Source organism: Ambystoma mexicanum, chromosome 3p, assembly GCF_040938575.1.
Source record: "Ambystoma mexicanum isolate Mex_15411 chromosome 3p, UKY_AmexF1_1, whole genome shotgun sequence".
Classification (NCBI taxonomy): Eukaryota; Metazoa; Chordata; class Amphibia; order Caudata; family Ambystomatidae; genus Ambystoma; species Ambystoma mexicanum.
The window spans coordinates 734,285,901-734,305,300 of record NC_090925.1 but is presented as its reverse complement, the minus strand read 5'-3'; the positions used below and the strand labels follow the sequence as shown (position 1 = coordinate 734,305,300).

General features: G+C 45.4%; 1 protein-coding gene across 3 annotated transcripts in view; it reads left to right on the top strand.

The window, feature by feature from the left end:
- The window catches only part of RUSF1 (RUS family member 1), a 525,229-nt gene that overhangs the window by 396,326 nt on the left and 109,503 nt on the right, over positions 1-19,400 (top strand). For all 3 annotated transcript variants that reach the window (XM_069651622.1, XM_069651621.1, XM_069651620.1), the window contains exons 11-12: positions 18,814-18,871; positions 19,309-19,379. In XM_069651622.1, the coding sequence (XP_069507723.1) occupies positions 18,814-18,871; positions 19,309-19,379 (129 nt within the window). The remainder of the gene's footprint in view (positions 1-18,813; positions 18,872-19,308; positions 19,380-19,400) is intronic.

Here is a 19,400-nt window from a genome sequence, read left to right as displayed (position 1 = left end):
ACATGTGATCTCTAGGATGTACGATTTACTACTGGAAGGGATAGACACCGGGATCTGGCAGTGGGAACGGGACGTGGGGAGGGCCTTCACAGACGCAGAATGCCAGATTCAAACGTACCCAAACATTTGTAACGCATAGGGCGCACCTAACACCCCACAGGATGACTCAAATATATAGGAACACAGACCAGGCCTGCCCGAGATGCGCCCAGTGGAACGCAGACATGATACACATGTTCTGGACATGCCCGGTGATAGTCAGATTCTTGCAGCGCGTAACTGAAAGGGTCAAAGTGGGGGGGATACTGATGCAAGCGTGGCCCCCTGAGTTTTGCTTGTTAGGGCTTTTCTAAGGGGAGGAAGGCGGGCTCCACACTTATCCAAGATGAAGGACCTGATTTGTATCCTGGCCAAGCACAGGATAGCTATCGCCTGGAAATCGGCTGAGGGACCCAACATAGAGGCCTGGTGGGCTGATCTAAGGTGCTAGTCACTGTCTGAAATGATAGTATGGCACAGGGCACTGCAAGGGGTAATGCACAAGGAGAGTGAAGCATAGAGGCATGGAATGCACTGACTCGAGAGAAGTTCAGCACAGAAAATGCAGAAAGCCCCTGCATAAGAACCAAAGAGGGCACCAAGCAACTGTATACTGAAATGGGAGCTTAATCTGCACTACAGGGAGACTGTAATACTGGAGAAGTGTGAAAACATGCAATACCCATGTGGAAAAATGTCTGTAAATGCACTGTCACTGTGAAGACACTGGTGTTTGCATTTTGCCTTTTTGTTTGTAATGAATAAAATAAATAAAAATTGGTTTAACTTTAGAAGTCCAGCCCTACCTGGGGAATGAGTATCAAAAGTCAGATGGAGGCACTGGGGGACCAGTGACCCATGGGTGGCAGAATAAAGGAAGGTATATGCTGTGAAAGTTGTCACATTCACAGATGATGCTTTTTGTAGCAAGTAAGAAACTAAATTAGATTCAAAGGGTTCATGGGGCTAGGTAGGCCACCTAAATGATTTCTGCCCCTAGGGCGGATGTCCTTGGGCACAGGAGAACACGATTGGGTCATCCACCCCAACCTGACTCCAGAAGCTCAGGAGGAGCGGACAGCAACACAAACTGCCTATGTAGTTACCCAGGAGTGAGACAGTACCTTCTTCGATGAAGAACAGCAACGTCACTGGCGGTCTTCAAGGTAAGACAACAGCAGTTCCGGTTCATGTCTCTGGCCTTGGCGGCTGGAGGAAGAACTTTTGGCAGAAGCAGGTGGTCAGACTCCGTATCGGGGATGCCCAGCAGACGATCTTTGTGGCACTTGGTTGTGGAGGCTCGACGCAGGCTTTGTAGCAGCGACGGTTGTCACTCGGCAGACTTCTGTCCTTCTCTTGGCCCACGACTCAGCTGAGGGGACTTCTACGATCGGGGTGGAGTCTCTGTAGGCCCTGACAGATGCCCACATGTTTATGATATGATATGATATGGTATTTGTAACGCGCCTATACACAAGTGTTTCAAGGCCGAAACCGCGCTTGAAGAGACGATGCACCGCAGAAGTGCCAGAGGTCCCAGGGTATTTGGGTATTGCAGGCCTGGAAAGTCGCAGCTTGTCGTAGGATGGCTCAAACTGTAGCTGGTTTCGAGACTAGTTAGGCTCACCAGTCCTGAGGAATGACGTTGTCTGGTCTGTATCTTCCCTGTCGCACAGAAGAAAGGACTGGCGCTCCAGTAGTCGCTCAGTTGCCTTTGGCAGTCGCTAGGGATGGCTGCAGATGTCCTCCTTCTTTATTATTCTTCGGAATGGATCTTCCCGTGGTCAACTCTGCCTTTCTGCTCCAGGACCCTCGCCTTTTATGCAGGAAAACCGTCAGGATTCACCAATCACCATTCAAGCCTTCATGCAAATCTGGGGGCTGCTTGTCCAAAAGGACAGCCAGCCAGCCTTCCAGTTCGAACTGGATCCAGGCAGACACACTGCACGACAAAGATCAGGGGAGTTTAATTCACCTCCCCCACTTCCTGTCCTTTCAGACACACAGAGAGCCTTTGCAAGCTTTTGAAAGGAAGGTTGCCAAAGACAAAAGACCTAGGAGAACCTACCCCACCCAAGTAGGTAGAAGAAGGCTCAAGAAAGGACAAGTCAACAACAGTGGGCAAAAAAAAAAACAACACAGCAACCATTTTAGGTCAATTCTGATCCATGTGTCCCTTGACCCAGCTGCAATAGCAGCCAGCGTGTAAAGTTCACAAAAAGTCAGTAGAAACCATCCAGTGCCGCCAGTCGCTCAGATGAACTTATCACTGTAACTAGAAAGTTACAGGAGAACGTGGAAGAACGGATACCTTGGGTCCACTCGGCACTCCACATAAGTTGGGGTGTGCTGATTCCACAATATGAAAGTCACGTAGAATATAAAGTATCTCCCTGTCCTTAGTAATGTTTATCACACGGAAAATAAAAAGGGCAGCTCAAGGAGCCCCAGCAACACTGCACAGGGTGCTGCGTGCTGCAATAATAAATTGCAAATGCCTAAAGTTGGAGGAAAACATGACTCCAAAAGTATACAACCGGAAGGGTTGCAAAAGGTTCCCAAAGATGGACTAAAAGACTGAGTTGGTGTGGAAAAAGGCCTCCACTCACTAAGGAGAACTGGTAAAAAATCCAGGAGTCCAGTAAAAAGTGTTCAGGGGGACTCACAAGTGGGGGGAATTACACCCAAAATAGAAATTCTACCTTACAAACATTACCCTCACAAAAAATAAAGTTGTTAAACCAAAGTAATAATACAATGCCCAGAAGTAGACGCGAATGTTTAAAACTCCTGGACTGGAGTGGGTTTCAACAGTACTTTTTTTTTTAAACCTTCTGTGTCTGTGGTCCGCAATTCTAACCTTGGCATTTTATAGCATTGTTGGGACTGGGAACACCCCAAGGAGTTGGAGGAGTGGGATGATGGTTCCAACATATAAAAAAGGAGATGTGGGAAATCCAACTTTCTTGTAATAGATCTCCCTCCTTTGCAGTTACTTCAAGCTCTTTAAACAAGATCTCTTGATTGACTTAACAACACCTCCTGCTTAATGGTCGTTTAGCTTGTATTCAGAGATGGAGTGGGCACTGGGTTGCAATACATGAATCTGCATTTACTGATCTCCAGCTGTGTGGGCTCGTTGTCAAATGCAGGAAGAAAGGTGGAGGCCCTGCACAGTTGCGCTAGATGCTATAGAATGGATGAGAGTAGAGTCTCTCTATTAATAGGTCCGACACTAAGTTCTTTTAGTAGTGTATCAAGTGTGTTTATTAATGTAGCAGACATGTGTTTTGACCCTCAGGGGTCATTTTCAAGGCTAAGCATTGACATTCATAATATTAGATAAATAAGTGAATCACCCGTGTGTGTGCTGTGCCCAATTGTGATATAAAAACAGGTTATCATGTGGTATTGGATGTTCAGCGTTTGGCAATTGTGATCAATACATACGAGATGTGCATGAGAGACAATTATGTTGAATGAAATGTTGTTACACATAATGGCAAACGTAACAGTTTTATATCTGAAAGAGAGAGAAAGAGAGACCGACCGACCTGCGTTGGAAATGGGGGGTGAGCAATGCCCTGTGGTATGGCGCGAAAGAGCACTTTCAATTAGAGCAGAGTGACCAGGGGATCAAGGTCAAAAGACGGTGTGGACAGGTAAGCATGGGATTGTTATCGAGAGGAGGTCAGGAGGTCTCGGGTAAGGCCCCACGGCTTGGGCGGTACACCCAAAGTACAGCGAGAATTGAAAGTGGGCGTGTATGGCACCAGTAAGTCATATCGTGATCGGCGAGTCACATATATAAATAGGATATACACCATGCGTTAAAAGTATACGTATGGCTGTGAGAAGGGCATGGACTATTTGACCCCAGTGCTTATAGTTAGTGAGGCAAATAAGCTGGAGGCCTGATGGCACCAGTGCCTACTGTGCCCTGTGTGTGGGTGGGGGGGAAGAGGTGAGGTGGCTGCGAAGGAACAGCCCCCCCTAGAATGTTAAAGTCGTGGGTAACACACCGTCACAATAGTTGTGGCGAGCCAAGAGCGACCGCTTGGGAAGTGAGTTGGTGGGAGAGAATCGGCTTGAATGAAGTGCGGCAGGGACAGTGGTGAGAGCTGGAGATCCGCTGCGTGTTGAAAGAAAGCAATTGTTCACGCCTAGAACACCGGTTCTATGTGATTTCGCTGCCTGATTTTACATCGTGGGACTTTTCATCGCCACCCTTTCATCGCCAAAATTATTTATTTATTTATTTTTTATGGGGGGGCTGCACCCCCCCCCCCCAAACCCCCCCTTACTTAAATAAACATACCCCAACCCGCACAAACACGCCCCCCCTAAAAAAAAAAAAAAATTTAAAAAATTGGCGATGAATGGGTCGCCGATGAAAAGTCCCACAATGTAAATACAGGCGACGAAATGCGTTTATACCAGTTGCAAACTACTTGCTAGCCTGTTGTACGGTGGAGTAGCGTTTGGAAAGGAGCACACCAGTTAAGTAGAAGCAGCAAAGTAGATAATGCAACCGCATCGCTAGACCCGTGAGAAGGGGGAATTGCCCTTATGCCGGAAGGTGAGGTGAAGTTAAGCAAAATGCATACTGTGATGCATGGGTTGTAGGTCAGGGACCCTTAGCTGAGAGCTTGGTTTCATGTCTGCTTAACCAATGCAAAAAGCAATTCACTTTTCCCCCTTTTTTAGTGTTCTACTGTACATCATAAATAACAATCGCAAGTCTGTATGCTGGGTATATTTAAAGCTTCAAAATACAGTAGTAAATCCCATGGGAGACTTTTTAGGCTCACATCAATTTGTATTCTAACCCCTTATGTATATCTCCCTTAATTGTGAAAATGAAACTAGAATCATTCTATTTTTTCAAATCTTATCATGTTGGGGTATTTGATGTGAATACTTTCCAAGTTGGGTCTCAAAAATAGGATATTATTTTAGTTCATGAAAATCAAGCATTCACAAGTAATGTCACCTTGCTGTACAACAAGAACTAGGAAACAATGTGGCCTAGTGCAGAGCTGGCAAAGGGGGCTCAAATCCATCTCCGCTTCACCTCTTAACCATAGTGTGTTTTCCAGAGCAATTTATTTAATCTCATGGGGGCAAATCTGTCAAAATTGCCAGTCCCTTTAATATTTTAATATTCTCCGGATATACTCTTCAAAACACCTTGCTCATGGTTTAACTGGCTATACTGCTTCTTCATATATAATATGACAATTGATATATTGCACACCACAAAGTCATTTGTTTCTTTGCTTGCTAATGGCATCACTATTTGGAAATCATATTCGGATACATGCACCTTCCTAGTAGCTTCCAATCCATATCCATTATCTCTGCTGTGATATGCGTGATGTAGTTGGCCTAGTAGTGAAACACAAAACTGAGATTTTTTAAGTCCATCAAAATCTTTATTAGTAACACAGTGATTGGGATAGTATTGGGATAATCCATACCTTTTCTAATAACACAAAATCCTTAATAGGAAGGTGAAGGTCAACAAAACCAAAAGAAGTGTCCATTGTCTTTCTTTTTCCCACACTTGTATCAGGGTCCTATCTTTATGCAGGACTAGTTTCGTGCCGAGCAAAGAATCCAAAATGTTTGCCAACAGAATTCATAATCTACTCTAAAGCATCCTGAGCAAATGCTCCAATAACCTAAACAGACCCTTCAAACAATGGTCCATTGGAAAAATCCAAATGTAATCTGGGCCCTTTTAACAGGTCTGGATTAGTTTCTGATTCCGTGTTGACGACACCTCAATCTGCAGCCTAGAACCAATGGAATCTTGTTTCTCCTTCCAGGGAGGACTGAAAAGACTCTTCACCAGTGAGAGGGGGATGGGTAAGCCAGCTGGAAAAGGCCAGCAGTCTTTGCTGGAGTGCAGAGGAGAAGCCGCCTCCCTTGCTGGAGCATTGATGCGGGACCATGTTTGAAGCGTAGTGGGCAGTAAGGCTGCTGAATGCCTCTGAGTGCAGGAAGCAAGCAGAGCGCTGAGGACTGCCTCCCTGATCAGGAAACCAGTCGCTGCCAAAGCGGCGTGCTGGGGCCGAGCAACCCCGACACTGCAGTCCAGTCCCAGGTGACAGGAGAAACCATGGAGGAAGACCCAACCACGTGCAAGTTGGGACCACGTCCCTGCAGTGCCTGAGGGAAAGGCCTCCCCCGACCTGTTTGGAGAGAAGTAACTGGTCGGCCGCAGAGGAACTGAATTCAAGCCATAAAGAGCTTAATCAGAGAATATTCAGAGAGGGGGCAAACTACCTAAGAAATTCATGAAGGGCTGAAACTGAGAATAACCCTAGAAACACTTTTGATGTACAGTGCGCCTTATAAATGCTCAATAAATAAATAAAAGGGAAAACCGAACTAAGAAACCCACGAAGGGCTGAACTTGAGAATATCCTGAGAGAGGAGAAAAACAGAACGATGAAAACCACAAAGGGTGGAAATTGAGAATATCCCAAGAGAGGTTGAAACAGAACTAAGAAAGCCACAAAGGGCTGGAATTAAGAATATCCTAAGAGAGAGTGAAACAGAACTAAGAAAGCCACAAAGGGCTGAAATTGAGAATATCACAAGAGAGGTAAATGGAACGATGAAAGCCACAAAGGGCTGGAATTGAGAATATAACAAGAGAGGGAGGACGTGATGTTAGAGGAACGCTCAGCGTATATCAAAAAAGGGTTGAATGAGCATCCCAAAGCCAATAGGCCTGAGAGCCCAACAAGCGGACACATTTCTGCCAGCGAGCATACATGATGAGGTGGTGAACACAAAACAGATAACCGATGGCTTGAAGGGTCATATTCCTCAAGTCAGGCTAAGAACAACCAGAACAGTAGTTTTGCTAAGGATAACCCAGCGACATATTGGGCCTCATTACAGGTCCAGCAGTAACCCTGCCGATGCTACCGACGGGTTGCCCCCTGACCTGTAAAAATTAACCAGCGCCTGACTTGCCGTTGCTACTGGCTCATTATGAGTCCAGTGGCCGGGAAGTCAGACGCCGATACATTTGTTAATCCCCATTCCCATAGAGTCCAATAGGACTCTATGGAAGTGGGGATACAGAAGCACTGGCACTGTTGCAAACAGTGCTGGTGCTTCCGTGATGGGGTTGCTTACTGTGACCGCTGCGCCCAGCAGGGTCAAATCTGTCGGGCACAGCGGCTCCGGTAGGCAAACACGCAGTTTACTGGTTCAGAAACAAGGGTGCCAGTTAGCTTAATGGCACCCTTATTTCCAAACCGGCAACAATGTAATGAGGCCCATTGAATTTGTCGATGACAACAGAGTCCAGAACAACAACTATTCTGAGGTGGAGAAGAACTGTTTGAACCTTTAAGATATTTTGCACAGGGATTCAGAGTAACCTTTTCCATGAGTTAAAAGAACCCTATTTTGAAAATCATGAACAGATTGGGGCCTGAGAGACTATCTTGATAACTAAAGACTGAAGTGGGTGGCAGTTAAAAACCAGCCACCTGAAGCCAAAGCATATTGATTCCTAACTGACTTGAGGCATGTTATATTGTTTGTTTAGTGGTAGGGTAAGTATGCTTTAGAATAGGTTTTCGGGCAGAGGAAGGAATGTATGCGAGACATCATGACGAGCAGCAGTTTATTTTACCATCATCGTAGACATATGGCTAGTTGAGGTTTCTTTTCTTTTAATAAAGACCGTTGATCATGGCTACTTGTCCATCTCCTATGTCTAACCTACCACAAATCTTTAAAAGTCCATACCTATACTAAGAGTTCACACGTTTCTTGTACAAAGATTTCCAAAGCTGTACTCGGACTGTATACTGCCCAGGCCTCTCGGTTCTCAGCAAGCTCTTCAGCCCTTTCTTAGGTTCTCGTTGTGGGAGTACTTTCCCGTTATGGATACTTTTCTCTGTATGTTTTTAGGATGCAGCCCCTTGGCCTCCTTGGCCCTGGGGAGAAACCCTGGGAAATGAACTGACTCATAGGAAGGAATATTCTGATTATTCTTTATGATGGCCTTTCTTAACACGTTTGTTAATCTGTCCCTTATTTTGCAACAAACCCTGAGGAATAACAAAAGCCATGATTAATCAATGGACTGCCGTGACTTTTGTTTGAGACTGTCATGACTTTGAACCAAGGAGAAACTATCCTGGACAATTTCAAGGAGGGCAATCGAAGCACCTCTCCTCATCCTGACATATTGAATAACACCTGAAAAGTGTTTGTTATATCATATAACGCTGCTTTAAAAATATACAGCAACTAGTAAAAATTATGTTGCCTTAAAAAGTCCAACTGTAGTCGTTGCCAAAAGTTGCCAGTAAGTAAATGCTTGAGGTACTTAAGGAAATTTGTAAGAGTTAGGAATGTCTTCCTGTAGGAATAAATGGACAAAACCAGTACATAAGGTTTCGGTTATGGTTTCACCATAGGTAAGTAGTTCCATCGCCAAAGTCGAGAGAAGGGATGGCTGCAAGGAAGGGACTCAGCCCACTTACGAAATGTTGTGGTCAAAAGGGCCAGCAAAAGGAGTATTCAGGGAGCCCCAGAAGGAGACCTGTGATGGATGCAGGTCCAAGGATCTGGGGGAGACTACTAGGATGTTGAATGAATGAATGAATGGATGGATGGATGGGTGAATGAATTAATGGATGGGTGAATGCTGTTGAGAAGGTTCGGGATTGTGTTTTCAGAGGTAGGTTTTCAGGAATGGGTTTGGCTTGGGCATCTCTCTTAGTCTCTGCTTGCAGCTTCACAGTAGCAGTAGATAACCAGGCCAGGTTCTCGGGACTCCTAGTGAGGGGTGACCTATGATCAGCAACCCGCAATAATGAAGAACTCCAGCATATTCAGCCGCAATGTATGAATCTCTAGTTAATCCACCTGAGAGTTTGGCAACACAAGGGAACAAAGGACTCCACTCCAGCAGCTAAATCTGGCCAAGACCAGCAGGAGAATTATGAGGATTAAAGTTCCATGAAGATGTTGCACAGCAAAGGAAAAGCAAGCTTGGCGAGGGTGCACTGAAGATGTCCCCACCGACGATGTTCAGACCCTCTGAACTAAAGGAGATCTTGGGTACATGGGATTCAGTAGAATGCCAAAACGAAGTGCAGGATGGTGAGCACGCTGTGGTTTGCTGTTTAAGGGAAGGAACCAACTCAACCGGTGTCTCCTAGTTGAGAGAGGAAGAACTTTGCCTTTACGGCCACAGGTAGTTTATTTATAGTGGTAAGAGAAGATTAACAAGCATCTCCCACAAATAGAAGTCTGACAGAAAAAGCCAGCAAATAGGCCAGATCTCATAGAATTAAGTTTTAAAAGAACATCAAGAAAATCCATGTGCCAAAAGACAACTACTATTTTCCGTTGCCAAATTTCCAGGGTACTTGGACTCGTTAACTAATTCCTTTAATATTTCGCGTTATAAAGTGAGCAAACCCCAAAGGCTGTGTTTTTGATCCTCTGGTAAGACAGGGAAAAAATCAGCTAAATAGAAAGATCAGGTCTATTCTAAAAAGCGGAGGAAACCAAGAACAAAAATAGAAAAATCTTCATAAAGAAAAACAAGCCTGGAAAAACCGGTTAAGATCACACAAGGGGGCAATGCTACAAGCAGACAATGAAGCCGTGCTTAAAACCTTAAAAGATACCTCTGGATATTAATAAATAAATTGGAATCTCAACACGGAACCTTTGTATCTAATAGTATCTCAGAGGAGACCTGGATTTCCCATTTCCATTCCCTATATGCAGGAAAATACGCCTTCCCGAATTAACTCTCTGAAATTATAGAACATCCATGGGAATGTGACTTTATGATCTCCGAGATAGAAACACAGATAAAAACCTCTAACTCGTCTAGGGCATGCGGACCAAATGGCCTATCCAATGTAAATCTTAAGGCTAACCCGGAAACCTGGGTGAAAGCTCTATACTTTTTCAAATATAAGGTTGAAACGACATATACCTACCTCCTGGAATATTTCCTATATAGTACCTATTTATAAGATGGGAGATAGACAATCTCCATTAAATTATCGGCCCATAGCAATTATGGACCCAGAATCAAAATTATTTGCGGGATTAATACTTGAAAACATTGTAGTATGGGCAGAATCTAATAACATTCTCTCTAAAAAAACAATTTGGATTTCGGAAGGGAATGGGTACTCAAACTGGAGGTCTGATTTTCAACCTGTTATTGGAAGGGGCAAGTAAGAGAGCAGCCATTCCAGTATATATAGCCACGATCGATCTCTTCCTTGCCTTCGATAAGGTTGACAGAATACTGTTGTGGTTTAAGCTCCTATATCTGGGATTGCCTTCTGGAAAATTGGCAATTTTAATTCATCGTCATGAAGGATCTATAGTGCAGGTTAGACTAAATGCAGAAGGATTATTATCTAGCCCAATAAAAACATTGAATGGACTATGCTAGGGTTGTCTATTTGGGCCCACACTTTTCAATCTCTATGTGTCAGATTCGGGCAGGTTTTTGGATGAAGCTTCTTTAATTTTACCTAAGATAGAGGGAATTGCGATAAACTGTTGTTCATACGGAGACGACATCTTACTAATAGTTTACCCCTATCGGACTACAACGAAAGCTTTCTGCATTTGAACAATATACAAAAGTAAATGGGCTAATAATAAACAAAAAAAATAGGTAATAATGTGCTTGACCCATCAGAAAAAAAGAATCCTAAAATTTAAATGGAGTATAAATAAAGAAACTTTAACACGCACTAGGTCTATGCGTTATTTGGGCTTTCCTATTTTTGACACACAAAAAAATCGGTCCATATAGGAATTGCGTGTTGGAAAGAGTATTAAACTCTATACCGCAGTTGACAAAGGTTGCAAATAAGTACTGTAGGTACTCCTTAACTCCTTTGATAAGATTCTATAAGCAAAAAATAATTCCAAAAGTTGTTTATGGACTAGAATTATTACTGATTTTCTCTCTTGTTTTTCTCAACAACTTAGAGTCTAAAATTTGGAGAAAGATTATCTATTTTCTCCCGAAAAGTGTACCACTAGCTGCCCTGAGATATGAATTGGGTTTACTATCAATAGTTTGTGATGTACAATGGAGAAGGTTGACATTGTACAGGAATTTGTTGGGTTCTAATCACAATAGTCTAATGGCAGATAGAGGCCTGAAGATGGGAAAAGAAACATCAAAATCACTATGGCTAAGTACTCTTCACCTCGATTGTCTTCAAATATTGGATAACATAGGTTCCTCATACTCTACCTTGATGCTCAATCATAATAAGGTAAAAACAGCACTTCAGAATATGGATTGAATAAATACAATGGAGAGAGTACAGAGCATCAAAGTTATATCATCATATAGTGTTACAGGGGAAACTTATGGGGAATTTGGAATCGTACCTTATAAAATTTCCTGAAGCTGGTATGCGTATTAAATATATGAGTTTCCGTTTTAATGTCTTAATGACAGGTGAAATTAGTGAAATAAGAGAAGGTGTGAAAAACAAATGCATTCCTTGTCGCTTCAGTAAAAACTTTGAGACATCTTTTAATAGATTGTGAGGTGATTCGGCCTCAATGTATTGAGACCTTTGTAAAATTTGTTGTCAATTCTGAGAATGTTGACCTGGATGCCCTAAGGCTTGAAATGTTACATGGAAGATCTATTCCACTAAAGTGGCGATTGTTAAGTTTCTAACTCAAGTGTGTGGTATTATAACTATAAATGGACATTAGACTACTATTGTAAATGATAATTGCTTATTGCGCTGATTCACCAATTAGAATGATTTTTAATTTCGATTTTGTACAATTGTAAATAACCCTGTTGTAAGTATGTTTTAATTGTTTCTTTTAAGAATATGAATTTTGTAAAGGTTTTGTTAAACCAAATACAAATAAAAATATTATGATAAATAGGCCAATTTCTGAAGGTCTATTTATCCTACAATATATATTTTTCTGATGCTTAGGGATCTGCTTAAAATCACATGCTGTGCATATAGTCTGACATCTAGTGGAAATCACAGGGTATGGCATCTCTCTTTCGAAGATCGAAAGGGGACATCGACATGGGCGTGATTGTAACACTATCCCTAACGTTACCTTTAGTGTACCCAAAATCCCTCATGTGTCGAGGTCCCTGAGATTGTTTTTTCCGCCAACCTAGTTGGTCGCCTATGCGGAGCTCGCAAGAGTTTTATATTGCTAGCTTTGTCCCCACCACCTACGGTCATCTAGTCTCCCAACTAATCTTCTTGACGACTGCCTCGTGGGGTTCCTGCCGCCGCCGACATCTACCACTGCTCGGCGACTGTTCATCTGCTTGACAACTGTCGACCGCGTGGCCTCGGCCTTCCGGCCAGGCCCTTACATTAAGGAGAGTGGTACCCTGAATTTCATCATCTCTAAGAATGTACTTCTTTTGCCCCTCTCTTTCTCTTCTTGGTCTGGCTGCCGATACCCTCTGCTATGGAGAGGGCACCCTTTAAATTGTGCCCGTCGTGTAACGGCAAGTTTCCTTGGAAGGACACTGATCGCCGATTCAAGCGGTGCCTTCCTCGAGACCGCAACGAGTGCTCATGCAAGGCCTGTAAACTCTTTCGACTGAAAACGTTGAGACAGGCAGACTAAACGGTGGGCGGCCTACGCTATGCAGTCCAAAAGCCTTTCGCCTGTTGGTGCCGTCGCTTCGGACAATGAGGAACCCGTCGGCAGCCATGGCTCCGATTTGGAAGCCATCGACCTCTCAGCAAAGCCTGCAGGCTCCTAAATGCCCGGTCCCGGCCCCGACAGACAGGCCACCGTCTCTGTTATGGGGAGATCACACCCCGGCGACATGGGCACCCATACACCACGGATACAAAACCACACAACTCCTAAGGCCCCTTCGACAGAGTCGTCGAAAAAGCGTACAACGCCAACAGCGCTGCCGAATACGTCGACTGCACCTTCTGAACCTCGCGATTTGGCACCCTCCATGAAACCGCTTTTGCAGCATGCGACTGGGCATCCCTTTACAACGGGCATTCACCCATAAAAACATCGTCCACACAACGTCCAATGGAGCACAAGCACCTACGGTCTTGGTGGAGTCACCGACCGCGACTGTGCCTTCAAGCACGTCGAGACCTTCGATACAACCACCAAAAATTTGGGCATCCCTCTACAGCTGGCGTTCACCTTTAAAAACATACCGTCGTCGACACGCCGTCCAAGAGCGCTCAAGCACCCAAGGTCTCGGTGGAGTCACCAACCGCGACTGCGCCTTCAGGCACGTCGAGACCTTCGATACAACCGCCGAAAATTCGCAAAAGCCTTGCAGCTATCATTTCTGTGGCCACAGAGCACAAGGGTACCCCCTTTCGTCGAGAGGAGTATTCTGAAGCCCCCCATTCTCTCTCTAAGGCCTTATTGGGAAAATCTCCCCCTTCTGGCCAGCTGTTTCCACCTCCAGACCCTTCTGCCTCTTCCCTATGGACAAGGGAGAGGTTTGAGCAATGCATGGACAAAATGGCCCAGTTTATTGACTTTTCAGACTGGTGCATTACACCCAAAAGACCCAGGGAAGATGACTCCTGCCCCATTCCTTACAAACTGAAGAAATTGCCCATCTCTGCACAAGGACACCAGGAAGATATCTTTGATGTCCCAGAGGACCCAACAGAGGAAGACACTTATGAAGACCTTAATCCTTTTGCACAAGGCACGGCTGATCAAGACCCAGACTGGGATCAGTTGGAGGATCAGGGCCTTTGGCTATCACCAATGCATACCCCTGACCCGGGCGTCATTTGCCTAGGTCCCCCTTCTCTACAGAGGGATTTGTCACCTGTTGACAACCAGATGTTGTTTAATGCCATTTTAAAAAGAGCAGCTGATCATTTCCAAATTGCAACACATGAGGCAGCTTGAGACTCGGACTTCATGGAGGATATCCTAAAGGAGAAGGATCCAACTAGTCAAGCCATCCCCCCTACTAAACTCTATAGGCGCCTGGCCCCTTCCTTGCTCTTCCCGTCTCTCACACAGGCAGTCTCCTTCAGACCCACTCTATATAAGGGGTCATACTACACCAGATTGCTTGGTGGTCACTACCACTAGGAAGAGGGCGGGGGTTCCACTGTCTTCGGCAGAAGCCCCTCCGGACAAAGACTGTAAAAAGCTTTATGCCCTGGGTAAACGGTCACTGCCTCTGCGGCCTACTCCACAAAGATCACAAATAATACCACTCTCCTGGCAAGTTATTGATGTCCAATGGGGCCTTGTTCAGGATGGTCCCCAAGAGGTTCCAGAGCCCACCGATCACACCTGCTGGCGGTCGTGGCTGAAGGCAGACAACTCACCCATGACACATTAAAGAACACTCTGGACTCTGGTGAGACCGCTGGACGCACCCTATCCCAGGGGACTTTACTTAAAAGACATGACTGGTTAAAGAACTCTAGATTTGAACCTGAAACTCGGGCCTCTCTGATCAACAAGCCAGTGGAACACTCCAACCTTTTTGGGAAGGCTCTTGATGACGCCCTGGAGACGGCAAAGAAAGAACACGAAACACTAAAGTCACTTAGCCAGATCACAGCTAAACCCTTCCAACAGCGTGGAGGCTCTTACTCACGCCGGTCCTTTCGTGGCCAATCTTTTTCCCGCTCTCTCCAAGGACAATACGGCTCAGCGAATACACTGTGGTCCTCCAGCCAAGGCACATCTAGTAACAGCTAATACCAACAGAGAGGCCCTTTTAGGGGCAAGGTTAGAGGCAGGAACTCTACTCGTGGAGGCTCCCCGACCTCCATCTCAAAGTGACTCGCCGGTTCAGGTCCCCTCCCACGCTTCACCGGTCGGGGGGCTATTGTCATTCATCCACACCTGGGAGAGGATCACTTCAGACTAGTGGGTACTAAAGACTGTAGCCCACGGGTACTGCATCAAATTTTTACCGACCACCTCGATACCACCCACCGAGAAGCAGACATCTGTTGCCAGAACACCTGCGTATCCTGCTAGATGAAGTTCAGGTCCTGCTGGAAAAGGGCGCCATAGAAATCGTCCCCCTTCTCCAGGTAACCAAGCGTATTTATTTAGTATACTTCCTTGTACCCAAAAAGGATCTTATCATGCGCCCTGTTTTAGACATGCGCCTAGCGAACAAATATGTGAAACCTCAAAAGTTCAGGATGACAACACTGCAGGAGGTAATCCCACTGCTACAACAGGGGGATTTCATGCCACATTGGACATGAAAGATGCATACTTTCATATTTCAATGTTGCCAGCGCACAGAAAGTACCTCAGGTGCATGATCGAGGACTCCCACTATCAGTTCCAGGTTCTCCCCTTCGGCATTGCCTCAGCACCTGCTTACCTGCGCAAGCACTCCATCCCAGTCTATTTTTACCTTGACAACTGTCTCATAACAGGGGATTTGTACTGAACATGCCAAACAAATACCCAGAAGACGGTAGATCTCCTCTTCAACCTAGCTTTCTCTATCAACGAGAAAAAATCCAGTCTAGACCCGAATCAAGTCAAACAGTTTCCTTGGGCTCTAATCTGGACCAAAGACGGCCTTGTCTTTCCCTCCAACAAGAGGGTTCAAAACATGCTGTTCCAGATCCCTCACTATGTAGTCAGTCACCAGGTGACCTTACGCGAAGCCATGCAACTGTTGGGAATGATGGCTTCCTGTGTCGACCTAGTTCCTCACGCTCATCTGCGCATGCGCCCTATCCAAGAGTGGCTCTTGAGCCAATGGTGTCAGGCCAGCTGCCAGTGGTATGATCTAGTGGTTGTCTCGGCAGGCCTTGTTTAATCTCTGCAGTGGTCTTTAAAGAAAAACCTTCTGCGGGGGAAAACCTTCACCACCGCCGCAGTAGAAGACACTCTCACCACAGACGCATCTCTGATGGGGTGGGGGGCTCATCTCCTTCAACAGCTGGCACACAGTGTGTGGTTCCCAGTGGTAACATCCAGTCACATCAATCTGTTGGAACTGCTAGCAGTGTTCAAGGCCCTGAAGGCCTTCCAGACATACCTCCAGCGGAAGTCGGTTCTTGTTCTCACAGACAGTACTACAGCCATGTATTACTTAAACAAATAAGGGGGCACCCACTCTCTAGGGCTGTCCCAGAACATATGGAAGTGGAATCTCAAACATATGTTCCTCCTTTCACAACATGTTCCAGGGGAACTCGATCTTCTGGCGGACGTACTCAGCAGAGACTTACCCCTACCCGAAGTGCACCAGTGGCGGCTACATGAAGACATTGTACTCCACGTCTTCGCAGAGTGGGGCTTCCCAGAAATCAACTTATTCGCCTCTCTAGAGAACGCCCAATGCCCAGATTACACCTCCATGTACCCTCAGACCCGCTCCAAGGGGAGCGGTCTTCGGATAATAAGGTCTGGAAAATACATTGACGCTTTTCCCCCTCTGATTCCATGCTCAACAGAATAGTGCACAAGATGCACCAAGATCCAGTCGGGATGATTCTGGTGGACCCTATGTGGGCCTGCCATCCTTGGTTCTCCCATCTCATGGCAATGTCACTCTCCCCTCCCAGGAAGCTGCCGTGCCAGTACAACATGCTGTCTCAAGACCAGGCATGCCCTCAAACTCTCAACTTAGCAGCCTGGCTCCCAAGGTCATAGAGTTTGGGCACCACCAGCTCCCTCAAAGATGCATGGACATACTCAGAGAGGCACGGAAACCTAACACCAGGCATTTCTACTCCAGCAATTGGAAGCACTTTGTCATCTGGTGTAACGGCAAGGGCATCATTCCTAGTGAATGCTCACCTAAAGATATTGTCCTCTTCCTAACTGAGCTGTTAGATTCAGGGCTGGTTTTCAATTCTCTTAAAATCCACTTAGCTGTGCTTTCGGCGTACACCACATCCCAGAGCAAGGTTTCTTGTTGAAAGTTCCTTTAATCAAAGCCTTTATGGAACGGGTAGAAAGACTTCATCCCCCTATTTCCAACTCAGCTCCCGGGTGGGACCTGAATGTTGCTTTTAACCAGACTCATGGGACCTCCCTTTGAACCCGTGCACAAGGCTAGCTTTAAATCAGTCGCCTACAAGACCGCCTTTCTGGTGCCTATCACCTCTATAAGGAGAGTTAGGGCACTGCAGGCCCTTTCAGTTCAGGACCCATTTGTCACGATTCACAAAGACAAGCTGGTTTTGCGCACACACCCTCGCTTTGCGCCCAAATTTATATCAAAGTTCCATGTAAACCAGTCCATAGAACTACCCACCTTTTTCCAGAACCCCACTAACGTGGCAGAAAGAAGCCTCCACACACTGGATGTAAGGAGAGCAGTTATCTACTATCTGGAAAAAACAAAGCCACTAAGAAAAACAAACCAGTTCTTTGTCTCAGTGGCAGCTGGTAGAGAAGGGGACCCTGTCTCTAAATCAGCTATTTCTAAGTGGATCGTAAACTGCATCACACTGTGTTACACTCTTGCCAAGAGAGATCTACCCTTCACACCTAGAGCACACTCTAATCGGGGCACAGAGGCTACCATGGAATTCATTGCAAATGTTCCTCTTGATTCCATTTGCAAAGCAGCAACTTGGAGTTCAGAACACACCTTTACACAACACTGCTGCCTAGATACGCACTTTAGGTCTGATTCTCAGGTGGGACAAGCAGTGCTAAGACATCTCTTTGCTACTGTTCCTTCACACATCCCACCACCATCTCTTGGTACTGCTCACTAGTCTATGCACAGCATGTGCTTCTAAGCAGATTCACAAGCATCAGAAGACATGCATTACTCACCGTAATAGCATTTCTGATGATTATATCTGCTTAGATTCACATGTGCCTACCCTTCATCCCCTCGTGGATTAGAAGGAACATGGACCTCTTATACCTTCTCTCTTCTGTACTGGCTCACGCTGACTATAAGGCTCCCTCACAGCAGAAAAAACACAACCAGTGGGACCTCGACATGTAAGGGATTTTGCGTACACTACACGACACATTGGGGATAGTGTAACAGTCACGTCCATGTTGACATCCCCTTTCCATCTTCGAAACTAAAGATGCATTACTCTGCAATTTCCTCTAGACGTCGGACTATATGCACAGCATGTGAATCTAAGCAGATACAATCATCAGAGTAATGCATGTCATACACATTTAGTAATCAAACTGTGGTAGAGCAAGTTGGGACTGCTGGTTGGAAGTCTGACTAATGAGGTTCCAGATACTATCTTTTTCATATGACACCATGCTTCAGTGAATTAGATTTGTTCCTTTCAGTCACCACCCTTGGTTGGGAGGCATACTTGTACCAAGATGCAACCGTATGCGGCAGTACCCCTTGCTGCACAGGCTTAAATATTGTTACCATGTTTCCTACCTGGCACTGAGGGTCACAGGGAAACGGTCATGCTGTGGTATGTCATGGGCATCCTTGGCCGCAGTGGAGGATCCCAGTCAGTGTTGTTTGAGTTGTTGTCTGGTAACGCTGAGTCTTTGGAAGGTAATTAACATCCGAATGCCATGCAATGCTCTCTATGCGACAAATACCACACACGCAGATATTTCGGGTTTTCTGTCGTGCCATTTGCATAACAGGACACACATTGGATATTTGTGTCCTGGACTGCTGCTGATTTGTCGCTGAATAAAAGGGGGGACATACGCACTAGAAAACTAAGGTGGTTCTCCAGCTCTCCTGCTGCATTGTTGGTCTATTCCCCGACAACCGCTCATCTGCTGTTCTTCTCTTTGCAGTGTTTCAGCGTAGGCTTACTGTAAATCTGGGAGCGCCACTTCACATGTTGGTTACAAGGTGAGTCCACTGTTTGCCGGTGCTTTTTGCCATTGGGATAGAGCTCTTGTGGCAGCACCCAGTGCCCCGAGTGGTGCAGTGTTCATCTACTCTATCTTTTTCCCTATCTTGGGTCAAGGTGTGAAAATTTTGGTCCAACTTCTAGACCAACTTCTAGACCTCTGTGACTAGGATAATAAAGGATTCTGCTGTTCATTTGTTTAACTGTAGATTACATTGCATTATCTATGCTTTTGATCTTCCATAATGTGCATGGAGTTTGCTAATTATCACTCTTCCCTCACCCCACTATGTCACTCAGTTGTAACAAATATTTCATAACAGATTTAATTTGGTTAACCGGTCTAAAGTGCCATGACGTGAAATATGGCGTGGGAGTGAGGCCACAGCAAGGCATGCATATAAGCTTGTATCTCAGCTTGTGTTCCTTGTTTTAGGAAGTCTGATTTAGAAAAGGCTCAAGAGGGGAACATGAAAAATTATCTGCTGACCTGGAACCGATCTTCAGGTGAGACATTAAAGGAGAGAC